Source organism: Bos grunniens, chromosome 19 (genome assembly GCF_055505025.1).
Source record: "Bos grunniens cultivar Pamir isolate PY7600 chromosome 19, Bosgru_T2T1.0, whole genome shotgun sequence".
NCBI lineage: Eukaryota > Metazoa > Chordata > Mammalia > Artiodactyla > Bovidae > Bos > Bos grunniens.
The window spans coordinates 34575794-34597360 of NC_141183.1; the positions used below are offsets into that span (position 1 = coordinate 34575794).

Below are 21567 nucleotides of genomic sequence, written 5' to 3' on the forward strand. Positions count from 1 at the left end.
CTTTGGGGTTGTTATTGGGAGTTACGTTGCAACTTGAGAAAATCCCAAAAGGAAATGAAACATATCTCCAAGTTGTGTCGATTCTCCAAGTCACCCAGTTTGGAAATCTTGATCCTCTGTAGTCATTCTACTCAGCAGCACTTGTGGAGCTTTCCTTGGAATGACTGGGTGAATTGTCCCATCCCCGCTGTCCCATTCTGCCACTCCCCTCATCCTGACTGCCATCCCCTTCTGCCTACATTGCCCTAGCCTTCTGGTCTACCTCCCTGACTGTGGCCCTTCCTCGGTGTAAGCCAGCCTGGGTATTGCTGCCAGATTTTTGCCTCCAAAGAATTTATGCCAGAGAAACTATTTCTGATTGAAATTTGAGCTTCTGTACATCTTTATATTCACGGAAAGAAACTAACTGAAAAAGCTTTGAGGAAGGAATTGCCTTTTCATACCACAGTAGCATTTTCACACCTACAGGCAAGTCTAGTTACAAAGCTCTGCAGGTTCAATTCAGCTCGCTGACACCCTAGACGTACCATCTCTGGTCCTGACTGCGAACCTCTCTGTGGTCTGTGAATACTCAAACACTGTTTTTTTCCAGACAAAACAAACATTTTATGTAGTTACTTTGATATCTTTTGGAAATGCTAGGAAAAGGTGCTTCTTGAAATTCACTGGTTTTTCAATGCTCCATTTGGTTGATAAGAAAATCCTCCTTGTGAACTCTGACGAGCTTCAGCAACATGTGTCAGCAGAAAAATGTGGATCATCTGCACCTCCCGCATATTAACTTAATAAGATGCATCGTTCACTTTTGGGGAGAAAAATGAAATATTTTTATAGTGTCAGAAGGGACTATGAAACCTTTTGGTAAAATCTTTTTTAAGACAGATATCTAATGTATTTAGTAATGTGGCATTTATTTGACATGTTCCATTTATTAAATAAGCTCCATCTTGAAAGACTATAGAATAAAAATGATGGATTTATTTTTAAAAAACATTTCAGTCCTAATCGGGGGAGCATGGTAGTTAGCATTTCCTTTCTTTTTTAAAAAAATATTTATTTATTTGGCTGTGCCCGCTCTTAGCTGTGTCACGTGGGATCTAGTTCCCTGCCCAGGGATCTAACCTGGGCCTCCTGCACGGGAAGGGTGGAGTCTCAGCCCCTGGACCACCGGGGAAGTCCCAGCGTTTTCTTTCTATAACTTACTTTTCAAAGGAGAAACACTCCTTCATTGTCCTTCCAAGAAGGAGTTTGAGCTACAAGGTGTCTTAGTGACAGAATTCCCTTTCAAGTTAAAATTCCCTCCATCTGCTTGAACAGCATCTGTTTCTGCTGCTAAACTCTTGAAGGCAGGTAGCAGTTGTTTCCTTTTGCTTTCTTCTTCTTCTTTTTTTTTTCTCTCAAGATAAATGTTAAATACCCCTCTCTTTTTGTCTCCGTTGCTTAAAGAGCTCAGTGGGTTTCCTAGTTCTGTTTCACAAACAGATTCTGAATGCTTCTTCTCCAGCATACTCAGAGGAACTGTCTTTCTGGTCCTGGGGATAGAAACATGACGGTCATGTGGCCTCTTTCCTTCCAGAGTTTATAATTTAGGAAGGGAGACAGATGAGTAAATAACTAACTACAATCCTGCTTGATAAATGCCACGTCGGAGGTTTTGCATGAGGTGCCATGGGAGCACCCTGGAGTGATTGATTCAAGGGAAGAGGGGGGTGAGGATGGGAATCAGGAAAGACTAAACAGCAGAAGTGACATTTGAGTTGAGCCTTAGGGGATGAATAGAATTTTGCCAGATGGACAAAGGGGTGGGGGCGGGGACCCTCCAGACTCATACAAAAATATGAGAGTGTGGAAGTTTCTGCCTTTGTCTGGAGACCTGGTGAGCAGTCCATAGGTGTGGAAGGGGGTTTGGGGAGGTGACATAGCCGATATATCACTGGGGCCATATTGTAAAGCTTAAACTTAACCTGTAGCTTCTAGGAAGCAGTGATAGTTTTAAAACAGGCGAGATCTTGGGACTTCTTTTGGCGGTCCAGTGGTTAAGACTGCACACTTCCAATGCAGGGGGCACTGGTTTGATCCTTGCTTGGGGAACTAAGATCCCACATGCTAAGTGGTGCAGCCAAAAATAAAAAATAGGAGAAATCTGTTTTAGAAAGATCGTTGTGGCAGCAGAGTGTAAGATGATTTGAATGGGGGTGACTGGGAGCAAGGGGGCCAGTCAGAGGCCATGAGCATCTTCTACGGGAGAGATGCTTTTCTGAGCTGAGGCAGCAGCAGCATGGATGGACACAGGGCGTGGACTTGAGGGCCACCTCCTGCAGAGGCCTTGGGCGTTGATGAAACGTGGCCAGGGGTGGGAAGAAAGGAAAAACGGTCCAGATGACTCGGGAATGCAGCGATGCTGCTGAGTAGAGAGCATGGAAGAAGAAACTGCTTATAGGTGAAAGGAGTGGATTTGACTTTGGGTGTGTTGAGTTTGGAGTGGAGTTCTCAGCTGGAGATTCCTAAAGGAAAAGCCGTAAATGCAGAGAGAGCGAGCTGGTAGGGAGATGTTGTGGGTACGGAGAAATTTGAAAGGATGAACAGTTGAGGGACCTGCCTTGCCTGGATTTTGATATGTGGGTTTTTTTTTTTTTTTTTTTGCTTTGAACTATTTATGTGCCATTCCTTCCCTACCCCCAGATTCTGATTGTGTCCTGCTAGGGCAGGGGGCCCCCAGGTAAGAATCCATCACCATGATGAATGGAGAGAACCATGACTTATTGCATTTGTGTTGGTGTAGAAACATGGTCTAAGCACTATTAGTGTCTGTCCTTACAGCCCGAAACCACAGGAACAGATAACACAGCCCAGAGAGAGACAATATAGCCAGAAGCTGCTCCTGCTAAGTCACTTCAGTCATGTCCAACTCTGTGCGACCCCACAGACAGCAGCTCACCAGGCTCCCCTGTCCCTGGGATTCTCCAGGCAAGAACACTGGAGTGGGTTGCCATTTCCTTCTCCAATGCGTGAAAGTGAAGTCGCTCAGTTGTGTCCGACTCTTTGCGACCCCATGGACTGCAACCCACCAGGCTCCTCCGTCCATGGGATTTTCCAGGCAAGAGTACTGGAGTGGGGTGCCATTGCCTTCTCCACAGCCAGAAGAGAAGATCTAAATAGAATCCCTGAGGCACACCACTATTTAAAGGGCAGATGGAAGGAGAGGTACCTGCAAGTTAGAGGACATGCTGTGGGAGAGAGGGGTGTGAAAGGAGCCAAGGGAAGAGGGCTTTCTTGGGTAAGGGAAGAAGGTCAGCAGTGACCAGTGGCCAGTGAGGCCTGGAGGACGAATGAAGTGAAAACGGAGAGGCTTTGTCAGCAAGGAGGTTACGGGTGAGAAGAGTCTTAGCAGAGCCCCGGAGGTGGAGGCGGATCCTGGGCTGAAGAGTGAATCCTGAGGGTCAGGAAGCAGAGCTGATGAGCACCGGCCATTCTTGAAGGAAGTCTGGCTGTGAACAGGAAAGAAGGCCTGAGGATTTATAGGATGAGGAACAGCCAGTGGAAAGCTGAGATCACAAGATTGTGGAAGTGTGAGGCTGGAAGACATAGAGGCTCACTCTGGCTGCCTATCTTGGAAGCAAGTCTACTAGACCCAGGCCCCCCTTCCTCCGTATCTCACCCCCTCCCCACTTTTATCCTGGGCATGTCAATGGCACATGTTTTCTGCTGAGAAATCGTTTATTCATGTTGTTATCCTTTCCTGGGGTGTGTTTCCATGTCTTCCTCATAAAACTCAACCTTACCTGTTTGGGGTCTCCTTGCCCATCGTGAAACCTTCGCTGAGATGGTAGAAAGAAAGGGCTTTGGATTTGGAGTCAGAAGATGTGGTTGAACTTTAGCTCTGCCGTGAAGCATGTGGCCTTCAGGAAGTGACTTGATGTCTCTCTACCTTGATTTTTCTTGTCAGTAATACCTGCTCTGACTTACACACAGGCTTGTTCAACGAGTCGAATGAGATCATGTTTGTGAAATGCCATTGAAATGACAGCACACAGAGCCACTGTGTTAGGTTACACTTGCCTAGCTTCTCTTCTTACTGATTTCATTCATTCAGTTGTGGGTTTTGCTGAATAAATTAACTCATTCAACTTTTTTTTTTTTTTTTGGTTTGTTTTTCCCTAGTGTCTATTCTGCCAGGCATTGAGGATATAGTGATGAATAAGACAGTCGCTACTCTCTGGAGCTTACAGTGTGGAGTGGGAGACAGGAAAATAAGTGTGTAGCATACAATTGCTGGCTGTTTCAGTGCTGTAAAGAGAAACGAGGCAGGCTGAGGAGGAGGAGAGCCCAGAAGTTACAGGGAGGGGTACTGTTTTAGAGGGAGCAGTTGGGGCAGCTTCTCTGAGGACATGACATTGGAGCAGAGTAGAATGAGCAGGGAACAGGGCCACGTGACCATCACGGGTGACCAGAGCCTTAGCCATGGGGGAGGGGAGGTAGCAGGTGCAAAGGCCCTGAGGTAGGAGTGTGCTCAGTGTGTTCTAGAAACAACAAAGAAGTGAACGTCATGGGTTAAAGATGTTGCATTTTACGCTAAGGGTGATGGGAAGGCACCGAGAGGCTGTGGCAGAAGAAACATTATCTGTATGGTGGTGGCTCTGGCAGCTGGTGGGGAGTAGATTGTGGAGGGTGGGAGCAGACGCAGAAGGCAGGAGTGCCAGGGGCAGAAGCAGTGGAGCAGAGGAGAAGCGGGTGGATTTTAGGTATGTTTTGAAGGATTTGCTAATGGACTCAATGCTGTGAGGCACCAGAGAGTCAAAGTTGATTCGAGGGTTTGGGCCTGAGCCGATGATTCTGTGGTCGTCTTGAACTGAAATTGGGAAGAATGGGGCAGAGGAGAATGGGCTTTGTGGGGAATTTGTCTTTTTTTCTCTGTTCTTTGTGGAATTTAGCTATAATGAGAAAAACTTCCATTAAAACTGAAAGACTTCCATTAAAACTGAAAGGATCTTAAAGGTCTTCGAATTCAGTGATTTCCAAAGATATAAAGACATCTTCTGCAGGATTATGAAGAATACCTGCCTCCGCCTCCAACGTGAGTCTTTCCCGCTCACCTGCCAACCCACCGTTAATGAGGGTGGCGTGCCTCTCCAGAGTGGGGCTGGGGCGGGGGCTGAAAACCACTGACCCACTTGGTTTCCTTGTCTTGTGGCTGAGAAAACCAGGCTGAAGAGGTTATTGGCATTGCCCAGGGATGCAGGGCTGGCTGTTCTCTTATTTCATTTAAGAGTTCCTTCACGTGTGGTCAGTTTCTCTTTTCCATTTGATTGTAAACTCCTTAAACTCTAAGATTTATATCTTAAGATTTTTCATAGACTTTCTTTCTTACCCAGAACAGTACTAATAGGCATCTATCCTAAATGTTAGGTTTTAGCACCTGATAATGAAAAGAAAATCAAGTCTCCTGCCCGCAGCGGCACCTGCAATTTTACCTGCTCTTGTTAGTAAAGTCACATCCATCCTTCGTTGAATTTCCCAACAGATTTAAGGCATCAGCAAAGTACAGACACACAAGGGAGAGGGCAAAGGGGAGGGGAAGAGGGAGAAAGTGATCGTTCAGCCTCGAAAAACTGAACCAAAAGTTTGGAATCAGCTCAGAAAGAAGGCATTAGGGACTAATTACCACTTAGGGAAACTGTAGTTTACTGCTGCTTTTATATTGAACTATGTGAAAGTGAGATCAAAACAGTTCTTCCAGCGTTTAGGACTTCTGCAGGACTGAATTTAGCCCTGGGAAATCTTTCTTGTATGTCTGGTGGTTGATGTGTGTTTGATATTAATATTAAATTGTGCCCGTGTTGTACTTTTATTCTCCAATAGGTTAAAAAAATTTTTTTCTAGAACCTAATTTTATTTATTTGTTTTTGGTTGTGCTGGGTCATCGTTGCGTCAAGAGCTTTCTCGAGTTGCAGAGAGTGGGGGCGACCACTCTCTAGTTCCAGCGTGTGGGCTTCTCAACTGCAGTGGCTGCTTTTGTTGTGGAGCACCGGCTCTAGGGTGCTCGGGCTTCAGGAGTCGCAGCTCTAGGCTCTCTTAGAGCACAGGCTCAGTGCTTGTAGCGTCCAGGCTTAGTTGCCCCCTCAGGTCTGTGGGATCTTCCCGGGTCAGGAATCAAACCCGTGTCTCCTGCTGTAGCAGGCAGATTCTTTACCACTGAGCCACCAAGGAAGCCCCTCTGATAGGTATTTTAAAAGTATATTTTAACTACTGAAGGCTCTGATTCAAATTTTCTGTCTTTTGAGAGTACAAAGACAATTTTCTTATATTTTTCCCCCATGAGAATTTTTAAAATTATGCTCTATGTGTGGCAAGGGCTACAGCGGGGACATTCCAGCATTGACTTTCAAGGAGTCTGCTGACCACTCGGGTGCAGCATACTAACTGAAAGGAAGAGCGTGCTGATAAATGCACTTTCAAGTTCACTTTATTCACCTCTGACCCACCATCCTGGTTTTTGGCACTCGTGTTTGCAGCAGTTCATACATAATATCCCAGGGGCCATGTGGGTTACGAGAGGGAGTCAAGATTAAGACGGATAATTCAGAATTTGTGTTATAAATGCTCGGTTGTATTCATTGAATTGGTTTTGAAACCTACATGTGTTTCTCTCTGTGAGTAGCCAGATTCCCTCTAATAAGGAATTCAGTGGTCATTTTTTATGCTATCAGCCGTCACAGCAACATTATATCTTCTTGAGAAATAATATTTGTGCCTTTGGTGCCACCTAGCCCGTGAGACAAACTTTGTCTCAATGGAAAGGACACTTCCATTTGGCCTTGAGTTTCTGAAATTTAAGACCCTCACTTATGATTATTGACTCAAATATATCATGGAGGATTAGTAAGAGTATTAAGTGTCGCCACAGTCTCCTTCACAAGCTGTAATTCTCCTGGGGACCAGGCTCGGGCCTTATTCATCCTCGTATCTCTTCCAGCCCTGAACACAGTTGCTGGCATAAACCAAGGATGCAATAAATTGCGGTCGAAATGAATTTTCAAAGCATGCGAGGCTGGCCCCCTCTGCCCCTGTGGGAGCGATTTGCGGCCGAGCTGGATTTTTTGAGCTATGTAACGCATTCAATCTTGTTCTTAGGTCCAGCCTGATGACTGGAGGGGCCAAGCGAGGAGCACCCAACCCTTGGCTCTTGGAGGAGCCGGAGGAGACCAGAGGCTTGGGTTTTGATGAAATCCGGCAACAGCAGCAGAAAATTATCCAAGGTACTAAATACCCAAAGGGTGTGGGCTCAGAAACCTGGTCGGGTTTTTTTACCTTAGCCTCAGATGTTCCCAATACCCATTGAAAATCGGAGGGAAAACGGTTGGTCTTTGAGAGTTCTTGGCGGTTCTGTGCCTCAGGGTACCTGGGGATTAGACAGATGCTGTCATCCATCCAGGTAGCTGGTGGAAGTAGGGATTCTCTCCTGGGAGAGGGACAGAGTGCAGCTCAGGGTCTGGTTATCCCAGGTGACTCGAGGCATGGGCCTCTTCCTCCTCTCCATGATTAGGACTCATTCTCCAAAGAAAAGGCTCCATTTTTTTTTTTTTTGTATAAAAGTTAGTTTGGCTTTTACCTTCAGGTTCATCTTACCCAGCTGGCTTTTAAACCTGCTAATTTCTTCTGTTAATTTCAGAAGTAATGCATGATTGTTATACAATGTTCAAACAATATAGGGATATATAAAATGAAAAGCTTTTTCTGTATTGTTCCTCTGATCTCAAACTGTAAACAGATTAACAATATATATTTCCTCAGGCTTTTTTTTGTACATACATGCATGTATACTGTATATTCAATATAAGCACATGTATGTTTTGCATAAGTGAGATCATAATATAGATATTTCTACAGCTTTTTTTTACTTAATATGTGTGATAGACATTTTTTGATGTCAGCGTTGCAGATGTTACTCCTGCTAATTCTCCTGATTGAAACACAGCTTTATGTAGGTCTAGTTGACATCATAAATAGCACATATATGAAGTGTATGATTCATTAAGCTTTGACATATACATACACCTTTGAAACCATCTCTACAATCCAGATAATAAGCATAATCATTACTCCTGATAGTTTTCTTCATTTCTGTTGGTAATTCTTACTGTTGTCCTCCCCACATACCCAGACAGCTGCTGATCTGCTTTGTGTTGCTATAAAATCATTTCTGTTTTCTCTAATTCTGTATAAATGGACTCATACAATATGAGCTCTTTGCGAGTTCAGGGGTGGGGTGGTCTGGCTTCTTTATCTCAGGGTAATTATCTTAAGATTCATCCACATTGTTCCATGGGTCAGTATTTTGTTCTCTTACATCACAGAGTAGTAATCCCTTGTATAAATTAACAACAGTCTGCATGTACATTTACATGTTGACGTATGTTTTGCTCTGACGTATGTGTGGGGAAAGGGCTATATGGAAACTCTTTGTACCCTCCTCTCAATTTTGCTGTGTATTTAAAACTGCTGTAAAAAACGTCTCTTAAAAAAAAAAAAAAGGTAAAACCTTTTTATCCACAGATGGCATTGACCATTTGTATAGAAAATCCTACAGAGTCTACCGCAAAACTATTAATTAGTGAGTTTAGCAAGATTGTGTGATCCAAGATCAGTATACAAAAATCATTTGTATTTTTATATACTAGCCACAGCCAAGAGTAGGAATGTATAAATGCTGTTAATAAGAGACCAAAAAAACATGAACTACTTAGGGATAAATCTGGTGTTGAGTTTAACTCTTTGCCAGATCTGTCCATTTCTGAGAGGAGGCTAGAAGTCTCCAACTATGATAGTAGGTTCAGTCACTCAGTTGTGTCCAACTCTTTGCGACCCCATGGACTGCAGCATGCCAGGCTTCCCTGTCCATCACCAACTCCCGGAGCTGGCTCAGACTCATGTCCATTGAGTCGGTGATTCCATCCAGCCATCTCATCCTCTGTCACCCCTGTCTCCTCCTGCCCTCAATCTTTCCCAGCATCAGAGTCTTTTCCAGTGAGTCAGCTCTTTGCATCAGGTGGCCAGATTATTGGAATTTCAGCATCAGTTCTTACAATGAATATTCAGAACTGATTTCCTTTAGGATTGACTGGTTTGATTTCCTTGCTATCCAAGGGTCTCTCAAGAGTCTTCTCCAACACCAGTTCAAAAGCATCAATTCTTCAGCACTCAGCTTTCTTTATGGCCCAACTCTCACATCCATATATGACTACTGGAAAAACCATAGCTTTGACTAGATGGACCTTTGTTGGCAAAGTAATGTCTCTGCTTTTTAATATGCTGTCTAGGTTGGTTGTAGCTTTTCTTTCAAGGAGCAAGCATCTTTTAATTTCATGGCTGCAGTCACCATCGGCAGTGATTTTGGAGCCCAAGAAAATAAAGTCTGTTGCTGTTTCCATTGTTTCCCCATCTATTTGTCAGGAAGCGATGGGACCAGATGCCATGATCTTAGTTTTTTGAACGTTGAGTTTTCAGCCAGCTTTTTCACTGGCTTTATCTGTTTCTCCTTGCATTTTAACAGGTTTTTTTTTTTTTTTTTTTTTGCTTCATGTAGTGTGATGCTCGGTGTTAGGTGCGTACACATTAAGGATTGCTGTGTTGTCTTGGAGAATTGACCCCCTTATTATGTAATACCCTTTTTTACCCTTGATTACTTGCTTTGAAGTCTACTCTATCTGAAATTAATGTAGCAACTCCTGGTTTCTTTTGATGACTATTATTGTGGTTTATCTTTCTCCATTCATTTGCTTTTAATCCATATTTAAAGTGAGGTTTCTTTATATTTAAAGTGAGGTTCTTTGAGGCCACATGTAGTTGAATTTTTGATCTACCTTGTCTTTGTCTTTTAATTGCTGTAGCTTTATGTCTTTATTTCAATCGGGATGCCTTTTATTTTTCTTTCTTGCCTTATTACACTTGCTACCACCTCCAGTACAGTGTAGGAATGATGAGAGCAGACATTCTTGCCTTGTTTCTAATCTTATGGAGAAAATAATTCATTTGAAAGCCAGATGTGAGTTTTTCTTGGTTTGGTTACTAGATATTTCTTTCTAAAAATATTCTTGAGATTTTCTTTTTTCCTTCTCCTGGGATGCAGTTATTCAGGTCTTGCTTTGTCAGGTGGACCAGAGAAGTGTTTATTTTAGGGCATGGGTTAGCAAACCATGGCCTGTGGACCACATCTGGCCCACCACCTGGTTTTGTATGGTCTGCAAGCTAAAAATGGTTTTTCCATTTTTAAATGATTGAAAGGAGCCCCAAAAAGAATATTTCGTGACTTGTTTAAAAAAAAAAAAACACAAGACTGTGTAATACTCAAAAGTGTAGTGTTCATAAATAAAGTTTTATGGGAGCACAACCATGCTCATTCATTTATGTATTACTGACGGATGCTTTCCTATGACGAAAACAGGGTTGGGGCAGCTGCAACAGAGATCAGACGAACCACAAAGCCCAAAATATTTGCCGTCTGGCCCTTTGTAGAAAATGTTTGCAGACTCCAGGCCAGAGGTTATTTCCCTCACTTCTGTGCCAGAACGATTTTGTGTACTCTCTGTGAATTATGTGGTGACCTGGTGAGTGGGGATTAGGAGTTGCCTCTTTTGATTGGTTATGTCTTATGTCCAGTTCCTGTGAACTCAGAGGGTTATTCCCTCTAAGGTTTTCAGGTGGTTCTTCCCCCGGCCTCAGTCAATTTCCTCACACACATGTCCTGATCAACACTTGCCTGAAGTCTCAGGGTGGATCCCATGCAAATCTCCCATTTTCTCCCTGCACAGCCCTCTGCTTTCTATGTACTGTGCCCTACATACTTGAGCCACCTTGACCTCTTTTTCTTTTTTTGGATTCTCCTCAATCTGGGAAGGCTGCTGGGCGCCACCTGAGATCCACCTTCCCCATGCCATGGCCTGGGACTCTCAAGCCAATGATCTGGGACTGAGAGCTCATCTCATTTGTCTCCCAGATCTCAGGGATCACCGCCCTTTATTTCCTGACATCTGCATCTTGAAACTGTTGTTTTGTATATTTTGCCTGTGGTTTTGTGTATTGTTTTGTTTTCTCTTTGTTTGGGGCCAGAAGTAAATCTGCTCCCTGTCAGCCCCTCTTGTCCAGAAGCAGAAGTCTAACTCTATTTTGAACTCCTTTTTCACAGTGAAAGTATCTAGCACATGAAGTCCTGGTCCTCCTGAATCACTTTAATTCCATGGTATCTCACCCGTTATCGTGTCTGAAGCAAAGTGAAGAAGCTGAGAACAGTGCACCCTTGCACGTAGCCCAGCTGTTCATTTGCAGTGATTTACTTTTCGGGATTCATGGTTCCTGAAAGGAATGTCTTGATAGCTAATACTCATGAAATTTCTGGGCATTGTTGCTTTTTTTTTTTTTTTTGCCAAGAAAAGCTGTTTTCGGTCAAGAGAAGTATCTCTGCCACTGACAAGGTGCCTCATTCAGAGATCGCTGTGGGCTGGGTGTGAGAGGATGCAGCATGTAAGTGTTTGTGTTAAGTCTCCCACACTGAGAGCATCCTCGCTAATATGCCTACCCTCTGGAAGCCGGCTGGCCTTTGGGGTTTATGGGGTGGGGCTGGGGAGTGAAGGGATGGAGGGGAGGGGCACTTACTACAGGTCTGAATGGTTTTCTGCTCTTCCCTTTGTGTTTTGAAACGCTCTATCCTTCCTTGCTTTCCGGGCAAGCTGCCTTTTCAAGGATGAATGCAAAAACAGAAGTTCTCTTTACATGAAACCCTCATTACTCTTTTCTCTGCCTCAAGAACCTTGGTGGTATGTGTGCTGAGATTGCCATGGCCATGCTTCCTGGCTAGGTCCTGCACTACAGAACCACGAAGGGTCATTTCTAACTTTGCCTGTGGCATCTGTTAGCCTTTTTGTACTTGCGTTGACCTTTAGAAAACACTTGGAAAATCATCCTAAAATAACAGGTTTCTGGTGGAGCTTAGACTCAAGGCAATGAATGCCTTCCTTTCCTGATCTGGAGGCTAAGCCTCCTTACTGCCAGTTAGACGGCCTCAGTTTCTATGCTTCCTATGCTATAATTTGAAGCACAAATGGGCATTTGGCAGAAGATGGGTGAGGTGATCCAGTTAGTAACCGGATCATTCCTGGTGGTCCAGAGGTCAGGGCTCAGTGCTTTCACTGCCAGGGTCCAAGTTCATCCCTGGTTGGGGAACTAAGACCCCTCAAGTTACGTGGCACAGCACCCCTACCCCATGCCCATCGCCCCCAAATCCCTGAGATAAAACAAGGGAAACTGCCTTTTTGGTCGGTAAAGACCTTTGTCTCTGAGTCAGATGGTGGATGGTGGACCTGGAAGAAGGTGTATCACTTAGCCTCTCCCCAGGAGGTCTTTGTTGCTGGGGCTTTTAATTAGCTCCAACTCTCCTTTACCATAGTCTATAGACGTTGTTTCTAGATTCTAGCAGAAGACTGTGGATTAGTTATGGGTTTTTGTGTTTTTAGGTCTTGTAAGTATTTCCGTTGAAATAGTGGTGGGGAAAGTGACTGGCAGGGCTGTGGTGTACCTTGGCGTCATCCGAGTGGCTCATCTTTGAACCCGTGGATTCTTAACATCACAGACAGCTCTCTTTCAAGATACCCTTTCTTACAGCTGCCACCTAGACCAAGATTCCTTCCCCTAAAATCTTAAAACAAAAACATCTGTTCTTAGAACTTGCTCTAAGAGTCTTTCCAATGTAGTGATTAACTTTACCCAGCTTGACCTCATCTTCTGCTCATTCGTTCCTTATTTCCCCTTCTCCAGGGAAAGTTCCTGTATGTCAGATGTGGGAGTTTCCATCGCTCCTCTCTGGGCACTGGACAACACAGCCTCAGCTACTTTTTCTGCTACCTAAACTCAGAGGGCTGGCTAATGTTGACCAGAAGTCACTCCATATATATGTAGCAGAGACTATCTTTATTTCTTCAACAGATCTAGAGGGCCCTCTGTGGTCATTCCTTGGTTTAAACACATTGATCAAATACTTGATCTGTTCCACCAGTTGGGCTCAGAAATGGGGCAAAACCTTAGGAAAAGACACAGCCTCAGGCCTCGCGGCTCTTGCCATGTGCTCAGTCAAGGGGCCTGAGATTGCCGTTCTTAAGAATGTTCCTTGGTTTTGTTTGCTTGCTAAAATGTTGGTAACTTTTTGCTGTTGACAGTTTGAAACATATGACAGTGAGAGAGTAGGCTGCTGACTCCGTCCGACCCAGCGGTTGTTTCAGCAGTTATCAACTCATAGCCCATCTTGTTTCATCTATACGCCTACCCACCTTCCCATCCCCGTGATTATCTCTGAAGCAAATCGTAGACATTATACCATTTCATTGGTGAATATTCCAGAATATATCTCTAAAGCACGTTTGTAAAAGATTCTTGTTGTCCAGGCACTAAATTGTATTGGACTCTTTGCAACCCCATAAACTGCAATATGCCTGGCTTCCCTGTCCCTCACTATCTCCTGGAGTTTGCCCAAGTTCATATGCATTGAATCGGTGATGCTATCCAACCATCTCATCCTCTGTCGCCCTGTTTCCTCCTGCCCTAAGTCTTTCCCAGCATCAGGGTCTTTTCCAGTGAGTCAGCTGTTCGCATCAGGTGGCCCAGGTATTGTATCTTCAGCTTCAGCATCAGTTCTTCCAGTGAATATTCTGGGTTGATTTCCTTTAAAATTGACTGGTGTGGTCTCCTTGATGTACAGGGGACTCTTGGGAGTCTTCTTCAGCACCACGGTTTGAAAGCCTTCTTTATGGTCCAACTGTTACATCTGTACATAACTACTGGAAAAACCATAGCTTTGACTAGACGGGTCTTTATCAGCAAAGTGATGTCTCTCCTTTTTAATACACTGTCTAGGTTTGTCATAGCTTTATTCCTTAATATAATCAAATAATCCAGTCAGATTGTTTGATGTTCAGATTTCTCTGATTGTCCAATGGTTTTTTTTCTTTTAGGTTGTTCAGTTCAAGATCTGAATATAGTCTGTACATTGCAACTAATTGATATGTCCCCTAAGTTTCTTTAATCAATATATGCGTTTGCCAACTCTTTTTCTTCACAGTTTGTTGACAAAACAAGGGCTTTTGCCCTGTAGTTTCCCACCATCTAGACTTGCTATTTGTTTCCCCATCTACTGTTTAATGTATTCCTCTGTCCTGCATATTTTCTGTAAATTGGTAGTTAGATTTAGTGGTTTGATCAGAGTCATGTCTGTCATTTTTGGCAGCAGTACATTATGATGACCTTCCCTTTATTTTTAATCTGCAGCCACCAGATCATCCTCCCACAATTATATGACATTTAGTTAGAAGATGGGTTTTCTGCATGTCTTAAGACAGGAAGTGTTCAAACACCTAACCATTCTGAAGGGATTTTTTAAAAAATGATTGTATTAATTTTCTGTTGCTGCTATAATAAATTAGCACAAACTTGATGACTTAACCAACCTAGTCAGCATGCTAAAAAGCAAAGACATAACTTTGCCAACAAAGGTCTGTCTAGTCAAAGCTATGGTTTTTTCAATAGTCATGAATGGATGTGAGAGTTGGACTGTAAAGAAAGCTGGGCACCAAAGAATTGATGCTTTTGAACTGTGGTGTTGGAGAAGACTCTTGAGAGTCCCTTTGGCTGCAAGGAGATCCAACCAGTCAATCCTAAAAGAAATCAGTCCTGAATATTCATTGGAAGAACTGATGCTGAAGCTTAAACTCCAATACTTTGGCCCCATGATGTGAAGAACTGACTCATTGGAAAAGACCCTGATGTTGGGAAAACTGAAGGTGGGAGGAGAAGGGGATGACAGAAGATGAGATGGTTGGATGGCATCACCAGCTCGATGGACAGGAGTTTGAGCAAGCTCCGGGAGTTGGTGATGGACAGGGAAGCCTGGCGTGCTGCAGTCCATGAGGTTGCAAAGAGCCGGACATGACTGAGTGACTAAACTGAACTGATGACTTAAAATACAGATTTATCATCTTACAGTTCTGTAGCTTAGAAGTTCAGTACAGATCAAGGTGCTGGCAGGGCTGGGTTCTCTTGAGGCTCCAGGGAAGAATTCATTCCCTTGCCTTTTCCAGCTTCCTGACGCTACCCACATCCCTTGGCTCATGGACCCCTTCTTTGTCTTCAGTGCCAGCACGTTGCATCTCTCTGACCCCTCCTCATAGCTCTCTCTGTCCACAGCTGGGAAAGATTCTGTTTTTAAGGACTCATGTGATTACTTTGGGTCCACTTGGATAATCCAGAATAATCTCCCATCTCAAATCCCTTAACTTTAATCACACCTGCAAAGTTTCTTTGCCCTGTAAGGTCATATATTCACAGGTTCCTGGAATTAGGAGGTGGACATCTTCAGGGGGTAATTATTCTGTATAGCACAGAGGTCGTTACATTTTTTAAAATTAATGGCACCCCACTCCAGCACTCTTGCCTGGAAAATCCCATGGACGGAGGAGCCTGGTGGGCTGCCAGTCCATGGGGTCGCTAAGAGTTGGACACAACTGAGCGACTTCACTTGCACTTTTCACTTTCACGCACTGGAGAAGGAAATGGCAACCCGCTCCAGTGTTCTTTCCTGGAGAATCCCAGGGACGGGGGAGCCTGGTGGGCTGCCGTCTATGGGGTCACACAGAGTCAGACACGACTGAAGCGACTTAGCAGCAGCAACATTGAATTATGATTAATAGAGTGTGGTGTGTTACAGATGATCTGTTGTGATATAAAGCCTTGGGCTGTACATTGGGTAGAGCAGAGTATAGTAATGAACTGTTATTATGATATCATAATAGTTTGTGGGGTTCTAGATTAACTCTCTGCATGGGTCTTGATAATTGTTGATATTTTTGAAAATAGCAGCATTTATTTTCCTTGTGTCTAAGATGACTGTACCACCTCCGTTTAAGAAATGCTGCTTTAAGACTTGCAGAAGCTCAGGTCATCACAGTCATTATTACTACATGCATAGCATCTCTGTTATCTGGGCCTTCTGTGTTTCTGAATTATGGGATGAAACTGTGCTGTAGCACTTAAACATCGAGAGGAAGTACTAGGTTCTTATAGAAATGATTTGAGTGGAGCAGAATTTTTAGCCCTTTTTCTGTTTCTCATTAGCAAGATAACCTTTAGGTGGTTGAGGCAGGTAATGAGTCGAGGTTAAGTGAAAAGAGTGTAATGTAGGTATTTTTCATTCATAATCTGTGTCTCTGCTAGGTAAAGCAGCTCCAGGGCTTTGATAATTTTTTCTTTTTTCCTAATTGAAGATCATAGAGGAATCTCCTGTTTTCTTCTTATATATTGTTTTACCTTTTAATTCATACTGACACTTGACCCTCAGTTGTATATATAGATTATTTGGGAGATGCATTTAGAGTTTTCCAGTAACATCGGTCATCCTATAGCAGCACTAGGTTGATGATAGATTTTTCTTGGAGTCCATCCAAGAGGTTGTTACTGAAGACCAAAAGGACCTCATTATAAAGTGATTTTGCTATAAAATGGTCCCATGGAATGATCCCTAGAGATAGCAGGTCATTTGTATGGTTAAAAAAAGAGCACATCGTGTCAAAAAATGTTACTAAGGGGTCCTTACCCCACACCATTAGTTTAAATAAATTCCAGATGAATTAACAAGTTAAGTGTAATGGTTTAATTCCATAAAAAAAAAAAAAATCTAGAAGAAAACCTAGGAAAAACTATGCAAGGAAATGTTAATGTGATCTTGGGCAGAAGGACCTTTGTGATTTCTGCTTTTATAGATGGGCCATCATGTGAAACAGACGTTTTAAAAACCCCAACAAGTGAAGCTGCGAATGGCAGAGTGCTCGGTGGAAAGAGTCGTTCGACTCGGCCTTGGAGAGTTCTTTCCAGTGCACCTGCGGGCAGAGGAAAAAAGTACAGGGATGGAGGCTGCCTAGAGTTAAGAAAAACAAACTTTAAAGATCTTGAGTAACTTAAGTGCTTTTCTCTTTGAAAATCTTAAAATCCAGAAAAATAACACATTACAACAAGATTTTTTTTGGCCACACGATGTGGCGTGCAGGATCTTAGTTCTCCAAGCAGGGATCAAACCCATGGCCCTTGAAGTGGAAGCACAGAGTCTTACTGGACCGCCAGGAAGATCCCCAAAAATAACGTGTTTTTTAAAAGCAAAAATATTCTTTTACTATTGTATATATTGTTTTGTATTCTACTTTTTTTTTTACTTAATAATGTTATCGTGAACTTCTTTTGGAAGTTCATGCCCCAGGAGGGGGTGTGTTGGGAGAAGTTGCTTGCCTTGGGGTGCTGCTGGTCACTGCACACTGAAGGAACTGTCAGCACCCAGAAGCCTGTCCGGAGGGCAGGCTGGAGCCAGGAAGGAAAATTCGTTTGCTCCTGCAGTGTTTCCGCAGTTTCCTCCACTGACAAAGCTGGTGAAGGAAAAATTATTTAAAGGACCCGGATCCATTTTCTCAGAGCAATCAAAATAAGGGAGAACTTGGAGCTAAGAAGCATTAAGTTGAAAAGCAGCAGAGGAAGCAGTATTTCAAGGAATAGCCTTGTATCGATTGGATTGGCAAAAAAGTTTACTTGGGTTTTTCTGTGCCATCTTATAGAAAAACCAGAATTAACTTTTTGGCCAACCCAATACATCATTGCATACCATCCAATGTTTTACTGCGTACATTCCTAGACACAGAATTGGTAGATATGGAAGTTAGCACAGTTCACTCTCTAGAAAGATATATTAGCTATCCCCCCATGACTTAGTACTTAGGAGCTTCTTTGCACTTTACTTAACCCGGGGTGTTAGCAATCTTTTTAATGCTTACAAATCTGATAAGTCAGAAAAAAGCTTCACTATTCTTTGATATCTTTAAAAAATTAGTAGTGATGTTGGAACTTTTATGTCTTTTTCTTTTTTATTCTTCTGTGCATTCCCTGTCTATATCCTTTGCCCATTTAAAAAAAAAAAGGAAGATTGTCTTATTGATTTCTACATGCTCTTTATTATCAGAAAGTATAAACATTTATGTAGTCAAATCTTACTCATTTATAATATTTAAAATTTAATTCATCTGGAAATTATTTTCATTTAAGTTCTGAAGTGTAGGTATTTAACTTTTTTCTTTATTTTGTTCCAATACTGTTAACTATTTTCTCTTTTTTTCTGACTGATTTCAAATGTTACTTTGATCATGTATTGAATTGTGTTCCATGCCTGGGTCTGTTTCTGGACCGAAATTGTTTTCCTTAGGTTTTTAGTGAGTTAACTGCCTTACTTTTTCTTTCAGAACAGGACGCAGGCCTCGATGCCCTTTCCTCAATCATAAGTCGCCAGAAACAAATGGGGCAGGAAATTGGGAACGAACTGGATGAGCAAAACGGTAAGGACGTGTCCGACATTGATCAGATTTGCCACTGAGTACTAGTGCTGAAGGCTTGACTGTTTGTTAGATGACTCTGATATTACAGAGCACCGAAAGTAGTTTAACGTCTATGGATTATTATAGTTTAATGCGATTGAGGGTGGTCTGCAGCCGATTTAGATTGTAGTTACTAAACACTAGGTTAAGAAACTTAATAAAAAATCTCCAGTTTTTGAAGCTGCTTTGAAAAGTGCTGTGTTCTGTAATTGAGTTATCCCCTGGGCCCTCCTCCTGTGGTCACGGGGTGAGGTGGCTCAGTGCTTTTCGAGGACGCAGGGGCACATGGAGCCTACAGGGACATGTCCTCTGCACACCCAGAGAGTTGGCTCCTCTTCCATCATAAATATCAGGCTGGGGGACAAAAAAGTCGTACGTGAAGCTTTTTTATTTCAGGGCTTGATGTGATGAACCTGGCTAGAGAAAGGTCAGTTTTCAGACCCACAAGCAAGATGGCTTGGGAGAGATGAAGCATTAAGTTAGGAGCCTACCTGGCAGGCTCTGGAGCTTAAAGTGTGTGGCTGAGGGTACAGGGGCTGGAATGGAAGATGCAGTGGTAGGATTATGTGGGGAAAAGGGAACGGAGGCAGGGGACTGATGGCACTTTTACTGAGTGGTCTTGGTCAGGGGAATAGGGGAGCGGGAAGTCACTGGTTTGGAGCAGAGGTCCTAAGTCCAGTGTGGACACATTCAGTGAGAGATGCCAGTGAGAAATCTGAGGCACAGCATCTAGTGGACAGTGGCAGATAAGGTACCAGAGCTCAGCAAGAGGACAGGACCACAGGGAAGAGAAGTGAGAAGCTTCAGTGTAGAGGCGATGGGTAGAACCATAAGAATAGTTGAGTTTCAGTGAGGCTGGTGTTGATCAAAGGTGTCTGCTGGGTGCTAAGCCCTTCAGTCTGCGCCATTTCATTTAATCAGTTCACAGCATCGTGAAGGCGACATTATCACTGTTTGTCAGAGATGAAGCCCAGAGTGGCCGAGGTGCCCTGTTACGTCACCTCACTTGTCAGGAACAGAAATGAAATTTCACTCCAGCTTCCTCTCTAAGGAAGACAAAGTAAGGAGAGAAAAGCAAAAGGCTCGAAGCTGCTAGCTTGTGGTCATAGTGTCATGGAGGCTCACGGTGGAATGGCTTTCAAGAAAGGTTACCCCGTATGGAGCCCTGGGAGTCGGTGGTTGCTCACTCCAAATGGGGGCTGCACCTGTCAGACCGTATAAGCTCCACTTCTCGTCATCTCTCTAAGCAGTGAGTTCATTTGTTGCTATAGTACTATTCCATTTATCTATCGTAAATGAACAAATAAGTTAATTCCATCTGTCTGCCATCTGTCATAAATAAATAGGTCAGCAAAGCAAATGGAGAAGTCCTCTAGCGTTACCATCCTAGTGTTAGTCGCTCAGTCGTGTCCTACTCTTTGTGGCCCCATGGACTGTAGCCTGCCAGGCTCCTCTGTCCATGGAATTCTCCAGGCAAGAGTACTGGAGTGGGTAGCCAGTCCCTTCTTCAGGGGATATTCCCCAGGGATGGAACCTGGGTCTCCTGCACTACGGGCAGATTCTTTACTGTCTGAGCCACCAGGAAAGCCCTCATCCTACTGTACCAGTAGAGGTTCTTAATGGTTTAAGCACAGAGGGGAGGACAGTTCAGTCCTTTGCTAATGGTGCTGACATGCACGTACTAATTCATGTATTTGCATTTAACTCAATTACTGGCCAGTTCCTTCCTTGAAAGATAGTATTTGTAAGAAAATTGGCTCTATAGAAAGTCTGCTTATCATAGGTATAACTTTTCTTTATCCCAAGGAAGTTTAGCTTGCTCACTGGGTCAGAAAGAACACTGGCCACATGCTAATAAAGCATGTCCATCCTGTGATGTGCTTGGATAAGCCATGTCCAATAACCATGGTCCATGGTCAAGCTGGTTGGTGCCTACCTTAGTGAGGTTGACTTACTGACTTCCCAGATGAAATTGCCATGTATTTTCTTTTTTAAAAATTTTATTTCTTTTTGGCTGTCTTGGGTCTTTGTTGCTTTGTGGGCTTTTTCTCTAATTGTGACAGCCAAGGGCTCCTCCATAGTTGCAGTGCATGGGCTTCTCATTGTCGTGGCTTCCTGAATTGGCAAGCAGAGTCTTAACCACTTAGCCATCAGGGAAGCCCACCAGGCATGTCCGAATCTTATGTTTCCTCCTGTTCAGTAGTTGTCATGCTTTGCTGCATATTAGAATCATCTGAGAACCTTCTAAACCTTCAAAGCCCAGGCCATACCCAAATTGGTTTTCTGTTGTTGCTATAACACATCACTACAGACTCCATGGCTGTAAGCAATGCAAACTCCTTATCTTATGGTTCTGGAGATCATAAGTCTGCCATGCTCTCCCTAGAGGAGGCGTTGGCAGGGCTGTACTCCTTCCTGGAGGCTCTAGGGGAGAATTCGTTTCCTTGCCTTTTCCAGTGTCTGGAGGCTGTCTGCATTCCTTGGCTTGTGGCCCCCTTCTCCATCTTCAAAGCCAGCAATGTAGACTGAGTTCTTCTCTCATTGCATCATTCTGACCTCTAACTCCTGCCCCTCTCTTCCTCTTTTAAGGGTTTTTGTGATGACACTGGGCCCATCCAGATAATCCAGAAGGGTTTCCTAGTTAAAGTTAACCTTAATCCATCTGCAACCTTGATGCCCCTTAGCTGTGTAACCTAACATTCTCAGATTTGGGGACCTAGATGTCTTTAGGGGGCTGCTGTCTGCCCAACACAATACCTGATGCCAGTTAAGGCAGAATCTCTAGGATGAGGCCTAAGCAGGAGTACTTTATAAAGCTCCACAGATGGTTTCAATAGGCTGCCAGGTTTGGGAACCAGTGCTCCTGTTGAATGGGGTTTCCCAGGTGGCTCAGTGGTAAAGAGTCCGCCTACCAATGCAGGAGATACAGGTTCGATCCCTGGGTCGGGATCTCCTGGAGAAGAAAATGGCAACCCACTCCAGTACTCTTGCCTGGAGAATCCCATGGACAGAGGAGCCTGGCGGGTTACAGTCCATAGGGTCAAAGTCAGACACAGCTGAGGACAAGCACAAGCCCTTGTTGAATATGCTGAGAGAATGTGTCTTGTACTGTACTTTTCTC

The 21567-nt window shown here is 43.6% G+C and overlaps 1 protein-coding gene across 18 annotated transcripts in view; it reads left to right on the forward strand.

Annotated features, from left to right (window-relative positions):
- Positions 1-21567, forward strand: part of STX8 (syntaxin 8) — a 210774-nt gene that overhangs the window by 45116 nt on the left and 144091 nt on the right. For 17 of the 18 annotated variants that reach the window (XM_086358932.1, XM_086358935.1, XM_086358941.1 and 14 more), the window contains 2 exons: positions 7132-7256; positions 18315-18407. In XM_086358932.1, the coding sequence (XP_086215058.1) occupies positions 7132-7256; positions 18315-18407 (218 nt within the window). Of the gene's footprint in view, positions 1-5657; positions 5786-7131; positions 7257-18314; positions 18408-21567 lie in introns of those variants that run through there. The other variant, XM_086358949.1, reaches the window with a different exon arrangement.